At 57.6% G+C, this 12,803-nt stretch overlaps 1 protein-coding gene across 12 annotated transcripts in view; it reads right to left on the bottom strand.

Moving 5' to 3' along the window:
- Positions 1-12,803, bottom strand: part of NCOR2 (nuclear receptor corepressor 2) — a 253,614-nt gene that overhangs the window by 30,426 nt on the left and 210,385 nt on the right. For all 12 annotated transcript variants that reach the window (XM_056349627.1, XM_056355454.1, XM_056356291.1 and 9 more), the window contains 5 exons: positions 11,331-11,895; positions 6,652-6,772; positions 5,555-5,792; positions 681-836; positions 1-140 (listed from right to left, as the gene is read on the bottom strand). In XM_056349627.1, the coding sequence (XP_056205602.1) occupies positions 1-140; positions 681-836; positions 5,555-5,792; positions 6,652-6,772; positions 11,331-11,895 (1,220 nt within the window). The remainder of the gene's footprint in view (positions 141-680; positions 837-5,554; positions 5,793-6,651; positions 6,773-11,330; positions 11,896-12,803) is intronic.

Raw genomic sequence — 12,803 nt, 5'->3', positions numbered from 1 at the left:
CTGGGAAATGGAGCCGACGGGTCTCTCCAGCACGGAGGGGTGCTTGGTGGAGGAGATGAGGGGAGGAGGGTTGGAGATGCTCGCTAGTCTCTGCAGCCCCGAGCGAGAGCTCTCATGCAGGTTTAGCGGGATGGGGTGTCCTGTGCAGAAAACGTAAGTGTTATCAACACGGAGGGAGAGCAGTGGCTGCAGCCATCAGAAAGAAAAGGGGCAAGGGAGGGAGCAGGGGCTGGATGTGGTGAACTGACTGGCTGTCAGCCTGTACCAGGACCCAAGACACACGACTGTTTTGGAAAGGACTGGAACAGTTTAAATCACTGCCTGGTCCCCTCTGCAGCCAGAGGACGTGCTGTGCCAGACTTGTCTGCCCTCCAGCCGGAGCGGGACAGCGCAGCGGGGGACAAACCCTGCCTGCCTTTGCACGACAGCGGTGCAGGGAGTGCCCACACTGTTCTGCGACAAACCACGTCCCTACAGCTGCCCTGGCCAGAGCTGGCAGACCAGCCTGGCCCCTCTCGGACCGCTCCATGCCAGGCCAAAGCACGGTGTTAGCAGGTTTCTGCTGAATCCTCTTCTCTTACCCCCCAAAAAGCTGCACTGACTTAAGAGCATGACGTGTGACACTCAGCCCCAGCTCAGGACAGGGGGCACATGCCATGCAGCTGGTGGCTTTTACTTGCCTGGTGGGTTATACTGGAACAAGTGGGGCTCCGCCTGGGGAGAGGTTTTTATCACATCCCGGGAGTAGGACAGGACGGGGGGCCAGCACGAGGTGGCCGTCGGCTCGGCACTCAGCTTCTGAGCCTCTGCGATGGACGAGAAATGCACGGACTTTTCTGCAGGGGAACAGAAAGCGACGAGCTCGTTCAGTGCCCGCCCCCCACCAGCGACCCTGGCGGGCACGGGCAGGGATGCCGGAGCCAGCTCCCCGCATGGCAAGTGGCTTCAGTTGGGTCCAACCTGGCCACGAGATGAGGGCTGAATTCTCCAGCCAAACTAAAAAGAATGAGCCTCAGTGTCACTGCCTGGATTTGACAGCATTTATTTCACTCGGATGCTTAAAGCACAGCAGGGAAGACAGATGTCTGGGCTGGGGACTCTGCTGGTGCTCACTGCCAGTCGGGACCCCCACGGACATCCCACCCCACTCAGAGAGACGGCGCTCTGTGTGCAGCCGGTCACTGGGACAAGTGCAGGGTCCAGCTCCTCATCAGGGCTTGGCTACGTGCAAACTGCTCCTGGACGCCTCCCGCCTGTGCCCACAGCTCCGCACCAGCCACCACGGCAGGGCTGGGGGGATTAATGATGATCCTGCCTGACCCTTCACTGAGGTTAAAGACAAGAGGCACCAACGCTGGCATCCCTCTGGTGTGTGGGGGACATCCAGCAGGCACCAGCTTGCTGGTGACAACATGGTCTGTGCTGTGTAGCTGGGCACGGGGTGCCTGGGGAGGGACCACCACACAGCAGCACATCGGGAACGCGCTCATCCCCACATCACATCGTGATGCGAAAGCTCCGCCACTCTCAAAGGACAGCTGCTGGCTATACACCATTTGTAGGCTGCGGGAAGCAGCCAGAAATGACAGCATCAGCTTCTTGGACAGCAAGGGAATAATGTGCCGACGTTCTCCGAACACCTGGAACACCCATGCTGTATGAGACTGTCAAAGGCAAATGAAGATCAAGATAAGCTCTGCAGGACAGCCAGATGCCTCTGCGGGGAGCGGGGCAGCTTGCTGCTCCTCTGCAAGGCACCAGGGCTGGGGGCAGGAGAGCTTCCCAAAATTATCTGGCTTGGGGTACACTGGATGCCAGGCTGGGTTCACCCTGGCTATAAAAAGGTTGACGGGAGGCCAAGAAGTACTTAATTATGGAGGAGCCGTGCTGGGGATGCCTGAGCCCTGCCACGCTCTGCAGGGTGCCAGGGAAAAGAAAGGCTTCATCTGCACCAGCTCCAGCCCAAGTGCATCCTCAGGCTTTGCTGAGCAGACGGATGAGACAGCCTTTTCTGGATGGATTAGAGGCAGGATTGGTAGGATTTGCTTGTAATCGATAAACACTTAATTTTGTACTGCCCTTCTTCCCCAGACCCACCTGCGTAACGTCCACACTGACCAGAAATTAGAAACTGGGCAGTAAACAATAGCAATCACAAAGGAACCCAGCCTTTAACCATCAATTTTTGATAAAAATAGATGCCTGAATCCCGCTAAGCCTAATAATAGGGCAAGCAGATTATCAGAGGCCCAATTTAATGAGGCTTTACTGCATTATCATTATTAATGCTCAGTGTGCTCAGAAGCTGGGAGATTATTCTTGTCCCCTTCAGTGAGAGAAGAAATCCATTACTGGTGCATGGAGGTGTCCAGGCACTCACACCTCTGCAGCCTGCTGGGGCCAGACCTTGGCTGCAGCCTCTTCTCTTCCCACGCTGGATCCCAGAGAGGATCTCTTTGTCCTGCCAGTACGGGGGAATCCAGGCACATCCTCCAGAGTGACAGAGAGTCCTTGGCACGTCCACACTCCCTGGTTTTCTGCTCTTCAGCTCAGCCCCACTCAGCTCTGCTCACACTGGGACAAATGGCACTGGGATGTCCCGGCTGAAGATGCTCTCCAGCGCCAAGGCACTGACAGTCAAGGCTACGTGCACCCTGGATGGCTCTTGGGGAGCCCCATCCCCCTCCCCTGCCCGCGGGAGCCGTCCCCTCCCCCGTGTGCCTCTCCCAGCTGGTGAAACGCAGCCAGTTCCTAATTGCCCCCACATTAGAGGGTGGCTATAACTCAGCCAGCTTTTGATAAAATAGCACTTACGTGGGGAAGAGAGAGTTCCTATTACCCTTTATCAAGCCCCTCGAATGGGAGTGAAGGAGTCAGAGTTTATATGATCCGTCATCCAAATTAATGCTCTTGGCTCCCCATCGCCTACAAAGGCCAAATGAAACACAACTAAATCAACACAAAACATACCGCTGGCTTTCAAACTGCCGAGCGATAACCGAAGATATGCCCGACGGCGACTCGGCAATGGGAAAAGGGTTCCGTCTGCCTGTCAGTGAGATGCAGGCAGGGCTGCCTGCCTCTGCCCAGCCCCGCGATTAGCAGCTCCTCTTGGAAGGGAGGGCAGCGCTCAGGAAGGTACGGCTCCGGCTCCGCTCGGCTGGCCGCCCTCCAAGCCGATACGGCCCCAGCCAGCGGCTGCGAGGCAGCCAGTGCCTCGGCCAGGATGTGTGCAAGGCTTGGCTTTGAAGTGGATCCAGAGCGGTGAGAAGGACGTTGGATCTCTGGAGCAGCTGCAAGAGTTCAAGCTCTCTTACGGAGCAGGGGAGAAGCGGGACTACCTGCCCTGGGGGCGCTGGCCCCTTGCTAGGAGGTGCAGAGGGCTGCGCTCCCGAGGGCTTCGCAGGCTGCGCTGGAGTCGCCCACTTAACGCCAGGCCTGTGTACAGGTGGTGTGGCAGCACCATGCCCGCAGCCTGGATGCCTGCTGCTTCACCGGGATGCCTCGGAGAGCAGGGGAGGGAAGGGACGTACACAGGTTTGCCAGGACTAGCTGGCTATCTCCCCACTAACCCCTGACCCACAGCCGGGACGTGCTCCAAGATGCAGAGACGGCACTGAGCCGCTACATCAGTCCGTACCCATACTGAAATCACAGCTCTGGGGGACTCGATTTCTCCCCTTAAGGTGACGCATCACAAACCTGCTAGTTTTCAAATAGGAGATGCCTTCCCATCGTGAACAGAGAAGAGCAGCCTATGATTCCCTAAGGTCCACGTGCAACCCAGACCCAGCGTGGTACCTGGCGCGCATGCACAGCTACGCAGGGTTTGGCCGCCACACAGCTGGAGCCTAAGACCTGCTGAGATGTTTGCAGAGGTACAAGGAGGCGTAATTAGTTTCATTAACCTGGAAGATTCAGAGTGCTACAGAGGTGTGAGAGGAGAGAATAAAGTGCTTCGTATCAGTGCTTTGCAGAGAACAAAGCCATAAAAAACCCACCTGGGTAAGGGACCCTGCATTTAATAACGGTACGAACACATTGCAGAACGGCATAGTTAATCTCCAACCCCTAAAGCCCGCCTTGTACCTAACACACACATACCTGCCTCACCTCCTCATCCTCCTGCAGCCAGGAGGAAGCTGGAGCTGCAGCACCGTGACACCGGCGATGCAGAGCTCCCGGTCTGAGCGCTGCCTGTGCCACCCAGCTCATCAGCAAGCTGAGCTGCGCAAGACCAGATCTGCATGGGATGACAGCACAGCAAGGGATCCTGGCACAGCAAGAGATCCCACCCACCTGCCTGCTGGGGGGGAAGAGCTGGAGGGGATCTGTTCCGGCTGGGCAGCAAACATGAGGACGGGAGCAGCTGGAGATGGGACTCCACAGGTGGCAACACCATGACTCACGGGGGGGAGCTCCCCTTTCCTTCAAGGTGAGCAGTCACCTTCCTTGCTTGCATGCAAAGCATTCTGGAGGTGCAAGGCACTCACGGCACTATTTATTGTTCAATAAAATTTCGGCCAAGTGCCAGCAACCAATTCTTCTTGCAAGCACATCGTTCTGTCCAGAGGGACGCGACAGCTTGAAGAATAAATACCTGGCCCTGGACACTGCAGAGCAGGCTGCTAAGATCCTGGCTGCCAGACGCTGAATTAGCGCAGCGATTTTCCAGCAAAGATCACAGCCCAGGTCCAGTGCAGATCTGCCTGGTCAATGTAGTCTTATCCACCTCCCCCCCCCCCCCCCATGCATAAGCAGGTAATTTTTGCAGCTGCACCCATCCCTGTGCAGGATCCAGCACTGGGGGACATCCCACCCACCCAGCTCCTCTGATGGTGCCACTGGTGACAGCATCTCATCTTCACAGGCAACTGACTGCAGGCTGGCTACGAGGGGCAGGGAAACACTCTGAACTGGAACAGACTCCGATGCTCGGATTAAAAACACATTTAGATGATGGTGTCATCAGGACTTCTCATCTCTCCTTAACCTTGATCCCCAGGTGCTCAAGCTAATAATGTTTCAGATGCTCTATGGTGGGAAACTCTGAATTGCTCATTAGGCAGCCAAACCACATCAGAGCTATTCCGAGGAGAAAGCACTGGGAATCTTTACAGGAACCTTTGGACTCCGAGTCACAGTATTAGCATTGATTTTAAATGAAATAATGGTCCCTGCTGAGCATTAAAAGCATTCTTTATAGAAAGCCAGCAAGGTAGAAAAGAGCCATTGTACCCAGAGCCCTGGCATGCCTCCAGGCCCCTTTGCTCTCAAGTGAATGGCAGAGACGCTAATAAAGGCAATCTTCACCTCCTCGGCGCTCGGCAGTGGCCTGGTGTTTGCTGTAGGCTCAATGAGACATGATGTACTGTCTAATGAACATGGGAAATTAGCCATGCCTCTCTCGTCCCGCTTCAAGATGCTATTAAAGAGCTTTCAAGGGTCGAAGCGAGCTTTCACCTCAGAGGAGGAAAGCTGCTGGCTGCACACAGCGGCACACACGGGCACTCCTGTGGGGATGGGGACCCACCGACACGCGCACAGCCCCTACCTTCCTTGTCACCAACAGCGGGGCTCCTGCTCTTTCCCCTGGGGCTGCTGCTTGGCTGCTGCTGCTCCTTCTCAGCCTGCTGCTGCTGGGACTGCGACAGCTTGCTCGGGGGCACGTCCTCGCGGGCAGACTCATGGGCTTTTGTGATCTGCTGCTGGTAGAGGGCCAAGGCGTGGGGAGGCACCTGAGGCTTCACGCTTCCACTCTGCAGTATCCCCTCCGAGAAACCTTCGGAAATCTGCATAGGGAGAAGAATTGGGGATGCTGGTCACATGCTGTTGATATCCATAACAGTCCTGGAGACCTCAAGGTGTTACAAGAAGCACCTGCCCCACGCTATTACCACGAGTCTTATCAGCCCAAACAGGGCTCCAAAGCTCACCAGCCACAGGAGAGTGAAAAAGCCCACAACAAAGAGTCTCAGCTCCGTGCTGGTGATGCTATAGGAGAGCCTCAGACTTCCCTTGTTTAAAAACCTCTAATCTATAGTTAAGTGCTTGTAGCTTTTGCCAGAAGTTACATTACAGCAGCCACATCTTGAGCTGTAACGTGGGAAACTGGAAAAGCATCAGGAACGGGTCCTCCCTGAGCACTCGAAACCTGAATGCAGGGATGTCCCCCCTGCGCTACTGCCCAGGAGCCACCAGCCTCAGAGAACACATTCTTTCAGCACAGCTACTGGGTAGCCAAAAAGGGGGACCAAGCAGAGCTTGTGGGTGAGAAAAAGCATAAATCCTTCTTAGGTGGTAACCCTCAAGCGCACGAGATGGAGAGAAGTGCAGGGATGGGAAAGTGCACGCTTGCTTTTTAAAGCAATGGGAGGCAGCAGTCATGTGGCAGCAAGAAGCTTTTTCTGTCCAGACCTCCCACAACTTTCTGATAAAAGAGCTCAAGGGACATCCAAACGCTGCTGGCAGAGCTGCTGCAGCGGCTGGGACCATGCTCTGCACCTTGCCTGCTGGGGGGCTCGCACCCCCCAGGCGCAGCGCTCAGCAGCCCGACGCACGCCATGCCGGGGATGCAGCCCGAGGGGAGAGCATGCGCGAGGCGCATGTTGGCGTGCTCCCGGCCCTGGCCCTTGCTGCTGGGGTACTCACAATGGGAGGGATGGCAGCAGCGCGCTGCTTCAGCTGCTTCAGGTCCAGCGGCTTCTGCGGCGAGGAGTTCAGCCTGGCGTCGCTGGTGGTGTTGAGCAGGCTGGGCCGGGGGGACAGCAACCTGGACGCAAAACACGCACGTCAGCCAGGCTCCGCCATGGGCGAGCTCCACGTCCCATTGCTCCCCCTCACCCTGCATCCCTGTTTTACACTGCCGAGCCTAGAGGACATCCCCGTCATCAGAGAGGAGCGTGCCGGACCCCTGCTCGCTGCTGGGAATCTGGGCTCTTGAACACATTGTGCACTTGGGCTCCTGGCCCTGCAAACTGCTGCCCTGCCCCCAAACCAGGTTAGAAGGCAACCAGTGCTCCAAAGATCTCGGCATCCACCATCAGGATGCTCGTCCGACAGGAGGCTGCGCAGCGGGAAGATCTGCAGTGCTGCCCACAGCATGGGGGACCCGCAGCCACTGGGGAGGTCTCTTGGCTTTGACCTTGGTGGGCTGTACGTGTCCCCAAGTCATTTTGGTCTACAAGGGCAGGCACAGAGGGGAACAAACACAACCCGGGCCCAGCCAGCAACCGGGGCAGCTCTGCCATGGGATGAAAAGGCCAAGGGGAGGCAGAGAGCAGGATGGGATTCAAATCCTGCTTTCCAAAGACAACCCCCATGGGGCTCCAAGTTCAAACAAGACCACTACATCTGGCTCAACAGGCTCTCGAGCCCTCTTTCCCTCATCCCCTACACTATTTCTAGCAAATCTGCTGATGTCCAGAATAGACCCAAGGGAAAACCAGAGCCTGGAGCTGGGAATTACAGAGCAGGGTGACCAGTTCAACTTCATTTGTGCATCCTGCTACTCTCCAGAGCTCACACATGGTGCTTGCCCGGTGCTGGGGATCAGCCTCATGCTTCCCTTCAACAACTGCCTTTTATCAAGGTGCTAAAGCCTGGGCCAGCAACCTGTTCACGTGGCTGGGACACTCGATCACTGGAAAGATGAGGCTGGATTTGGTGCACCCTTGCCGCTTACTCTTCCCCTTGGCTCTTTGAGTTGCGTGGCAGACACTCAGCCCGCCGCATCGAGCCCCTGTGCCAATGGTGCGAGGTGGGCACCTCCATGGTGCCACCATAACAGGGTGGGGATGGAGGCGTGTGAAGCCCATGGGTCAAACCCTTGGTGTGTCCAGCGCCTGAGCTCGTGCTGAGACCCCGGGGGCCACATCTCTCCAGGCCATCTCCGCTTTCTCTCCCTCCTGACTCCCATTTGCTGAAGCCAGTTCATAGTTTTCAAGCTTTACAGCTTGATTTGTTTATTTTAGCTGTTATTTCACTGCTCTCTTCAGCCTATAAATTTCAAGGTCATTCCATGCTCACCCTTGGCTGAATAAACAAGTGTGGCGGGGCCATGTGCGGGGAATAAACTCATCCTGGTGCTGGGACTGCCCCAGCCCTCGCTCCGCACAGTGCCCAGCACCTGAGAGGAAAGGGACCCACCTCCAGACCGGGACCAGGGTGCTCTGGTTAGGCACCCAGGGGAGACCAGGCAGGATTATTCTGAGCTGCTCTCTGAATAATCACGATGTCTGCCCGTGGAGCCATGTGGGTGTTGTGGAGCTGTGCCGTTGGGAACATGGATGGCGCTCCCAGAAGGGTGCAACACCCCAAAGTCTGCTGAGACACATGGATCAACCACCCCAGCAGCTGCCCAGCGTACTCATGGCACTCATGGAGATGCATTTAAGCACCCTTATGGTCCCTTTAAGCCCACCTAAGATCCTCAGGTTTCCTTAAAGCTCTCCAGGATCCTGATGCTTAGGAAGCTAGAGTCAGTATTAAATTCATCAATATGCAAATTGTGTAATTGATTAAGTCGCTCCCAGCAGAACTTGTGCCGGACCCAGGGCGATCCGTTGGGTGCTTTGCTCTGGAAGTCACCGGATGAACAACCCTCAGCATCTCGTACCCACCTGCTGCCAACCTGGGACCTCCCAACCCAACCACCAGTCCCTAAACAGGGGTGATGGTGCTGGGAGGGATGGGAAAAGGGTTTGAGCAGGAAGGCGTGGGCACGCACATGGCTGAGCCTCGGGGGTATGGAAATGTCCCCTCCCAGGTGCAAAGCTCTGGGGTGACCAGGACACCGCATCTCTGAAACTCCCAAACTCCTCCAACCTGCTGAGATGGGGACCAGTTTCACTGCCAGACAGCCAACACACTGACACGTGACCCAGTCAAATCCAATTCCTTGCACACACAGTGGCTGTAAAAAGGTGATGGCTACCAGATTTCCCCAATGGGCTTCCCTAAGCCAGGGCCACAGCATCAATGCAGCGCTGGCCCAAGCACAGCCCTCAGCTCGTGCATCCCTGTCTGGCGTGACCTCCCGCTGAACCGCAGTACTGGCAGTGCTATTGCAGCACATGCTGCATGGAACCACAGACAATCAGCTGCCTTCTCCAGCTTTGATGAGTTAAGGCTGCCGCCTCCTTATCCTGGACTTGCCTTTGCTGGTGTGAACTGCAGAAGGACCCAAAAAAGGCTGCCCCGACATCTCACACCAACCCTGCTCCCCTTCCCTCTCACCACGGGGACACCCTAGCCACCCTCCGGGAGATGCCATGGACAGCTTGATGCTTTTACAAGCGCAGGGAAGAGCACCCACGCCCCACTGGCGCTGGGTGGGCGGGCGAGCATCGGGTGATGCGGTGACGGGGTGGCTCACGCGGCATCTCAGCAGCCTCGTCCTGCTCATTGCGAGTCACGCTGCGGCAGCGGGGCTGCAGTAACCGCCTGTGAGCGAGCAGCCCTCCACCGGTGGGAAACGCAAAGGAGAAAAATTACAGTGGGGACAGGCACAGAGTCCCCAGCCTGAGCACAACAGCGCTGAGACCTCGGAGCTGGCTGGGGACCAGCACTGTGGGTGCTCGCGAGGCTCCCGCGCTGGGCAGCGGCAGCACTGGCATCAGCCGCAGCCTCCCTGTGCTGGCAGGCTCTGCTGTCACCCACGCTGCATCGCCACACCGGGGAAGAGGAGTGGCCCGGGAGCTGTGGGATGCCTCTTTATGTTTCGTATTCCTGGAAGCTGGTAACTGTTTGACAAGCAAGATAGGTGCTGACTCAGCGAGGAGCCAGGGATGAAAAAGTCATTCCCAAGACGACTTGCTCCTTTGGTGCTGGGAAGTTGGTACAACCCACTGCTGTCCTGTTTTTGGTTGGGTTAATCTTAAACTTGAGGAGTGCAGCCCCACCGGCCTCACTCTCCCTTGCTGGGAAGCTTTCTCCTGTCTGGGAAGGAGGGGAGGGCGGGGAGGGGTGGTGCTGGACTCTGTCCACCGCTGGAGAGGAGCACTGCAGCCAAGAGGCCTCAGCCCTGCCATGGGGCTGGGGCCAGCGGCATCTACGCCACCCCTCGCCATCGTCAGCGCTGCTTCCAGCTGCTTGGCAGCCAGAGGGGCTGATTCCCCAGGGTGGCCGGGCGGTGTGGAGGATGCTCCCGCACAAGCAGCACTCACCCACTGGCTCCTGCATCAACCACAGGGAAAGCGCAGAGGCCCCCAGGAGCAGTGGAGATGCATGGCGGCTCCTTACCGCCTCATCCCGCTGCTTTGATTGGTTGTTTTTTTAACTAGCCCCATCCACTGCCCTGCATACAGCCTGCTCAGTACCCATCTCACTGTCAAACTGCCCCCTGCAAGCCCATGGGATGGATGTGGGATGTAGGATGCTGGATGTGGGATGCCAGCTTCCAGTCCCAGCCCAGCTCTGAGGTGGGGAGGGACTGCTGTCCCTGTGTGTGACGGCAGGGTGGACCCAGAAGTTCCACCTGGCCCAGGAGCAGGTGCCATTAGAAAAATCAGTGCTACGAAGATGCATGTATTCATACATATTCTTTAAAAACCAGGAAACCCTCTCCCCATTTGTGAGGCTGTTGGGTGGGGAGCGCTCTGTGGGAAAAGCTGGGAGGGGAGCAGGACGGTTCTCCAAGGGGGCAGCCAGTGTTTCCCCTCCCTGTGCCAAGAACCATCCATGAGGGTCAGAGGCACCCTTGGCTGCTGGCCCCAGGTGTGGGTGGAGGGCTCAGGATCTCAGCAGCTGAGGTGAAGACCTGGTGGCACGGCCACCGGCAAGCTTGCACAGCCCCCACCATTATCCTCCCTTTACAGCCAGGGTGGGTAAGTCACCCCTACGGATCCAAGCAGCGTCTCTGCCAAGGGAGCACCTCGCCCCCTCTCTGCACTGGGAACATGTCCCTGATGCAACTTATCTCCTGCCAGCACTGACTTGGACAGAAATCCTTCCCAACCTTAGATGCTGGCAAACCTGCCTGCACCTCTGCACAGCCCCACAGTCCTGCTCCATTGCGTCACCCAGATGGGCTGCCACCAGCCACCGCAGTGGCTCTGCACCCAACACCTGCCCGCGGCCACTGCCAGTAGCGCCTGCACATTGCGACATCGCACTGCTCGCTGCGTCACAACCCCTTGGCAAGTAATTGCCAAAGGGTCATGGCCACGTGGGGACACGGTGGGGCATGTCCCTTCACCTGGGGGAGTGCCTAAGTGGTGATACTCCTAAGGAGGAGCTCACCAAAGCGCACATGGGCACTGTGGCATGCAACAGAGACACTCGTCTGGCCCTTGGGCCGTGCGCTTGCCCACCTCTCTCCCCACTCCTACCTGCTCTTGTCCACCGCATCCTGCTCGTCCATCTCGTCCGCGCTGCAGGTCGCGCTGGAGTCGCTGTCGGGGTTCACCCCGGGGCCTTTACTGCCTTTGTGGCTCTCCTTCTTCTCAGCCTTGGGCGTCCCCTCTGTCCCCACTGTCCCTCCACCGCTGACGCCGCTTTCCACCTTCTTGTCATTCCCCTTGTCCTTCTCCTGGCTGTCTTCACTCTCCTCCTTCACCTCGCTCTTGCAGGGCTCTTCGCTCACCTTCTCCTCCGGCTCCTCCGTTTTCACCACGTCCACCACCAGGTCCTCCTGCCCCTTCTCCTCGCTGCTGGGCGGCTCGGGAGCTGCCTCCGGTGGAGGGCTGGCGGCAGGAGCGGGATTTGCGGGGGGAGCGGGGGGAGCGTCAGTGGTGGAACGGGGGGGTGTTGGAGCCTCTTCCCACTTGACTGCCGGTTCTGCGCTGGAGTCACCTCCTGGCCCGGGTGGTGCCTTGGCCCCGTTTTCGCCTCCTTCTTTGGCTTCGGGCCTCGGTGAGGGAATGCTCTCAGTGTCGGAGCTGTTATTTACTGCAGCTGAGAAAAGGGAAGAAATAAAAATAAGGATCAGCCCGAGATTCTTGCTTCCCATATCACTGCCTCCACCCCCTCCCTTGGGAGGAGAACGCCCTCGTTCCTCTGAGGGGGAGACGATCCTGGGGCTGGGAGAGCTGCACCGGGATCCCCAGATCCTGAGCCTACCAGCAAAGGGATGCTCTGGGGGCCTCTCCGCTTGCCCAGCACGACGACTGTTGTTAACCCCCACCCAAACACAAAACCACACGCCCAAAAGGCTGGAGCCCCAGCGACTGGGAAGCTGGGTTTTAAGGGAAAACCCTGGCTGCTGGCTGGATTTGCAGGACAGGACCTGCTCCCTCCTCACCCTCTCACCCATGGCTCTGGAGCAGCTCTGCTCCCCTGGGACCAAGCGCCTCGCTGGCACCTTGCTCGCTGACTTACGTAGCCTGTGTCCCTGGCTCCTGCCACCCCCGGGGCACCTGGAGACCATCCCAAACCACTGTGCCTGTTTGTTGTTATTTAAGCCGCCAGTGGCAGAAGAAAGGAGGTCAGGGTCAGCGAAAGCAAAGCGCTGGCAGTGTGGCGGGACAGGTTAATTATTACATGGGAAGGATCGCTCTCAAACCTGCCACCAACAGCTCCAAGTGAGCTGAAGCGCAAGCGTCCGTGTGCCGCTGCAGATGAAGGTGCTGCAGGGAGGCTGTTTCTATGGCTGGGGGGTGGATTGTTCCCTCCAAACCTCTGCCAGGGCCAGGAGCACTAGGACACTTCCACAGTCCCATCTCAGCATCTCCCCACCGGGCAGGGCTCTCATGCTCATGCCTGAAGTCTTCCTCACGTGCATCCCTTGCTCTGCCTCTCTCCGTAGCAGTAAAGCTAACTTCGAGATGTGCGCCACAGAGAGACTGTGTCCCATCAGGGCACAT

The sequence above is a fragment of the Falco biarmicus genome, chromosome 1, assembly GCF_023638135.1.
Source record: "Falco biarmicus isolate bFalBia1 chromosome 1, bFalBia1.pri, whole genome shotgun sequence".
Taxonomy (NCBI): Eukaryota; Metazoa; Chordata; class Aves; order Falconiformes; family Falconidae; genus Falco; species Falco biarmicus.
Note: the sequence above shows the minus strand (reverse complement) of the source record. Positions and strands in the feature narration are given on the sequence as shown.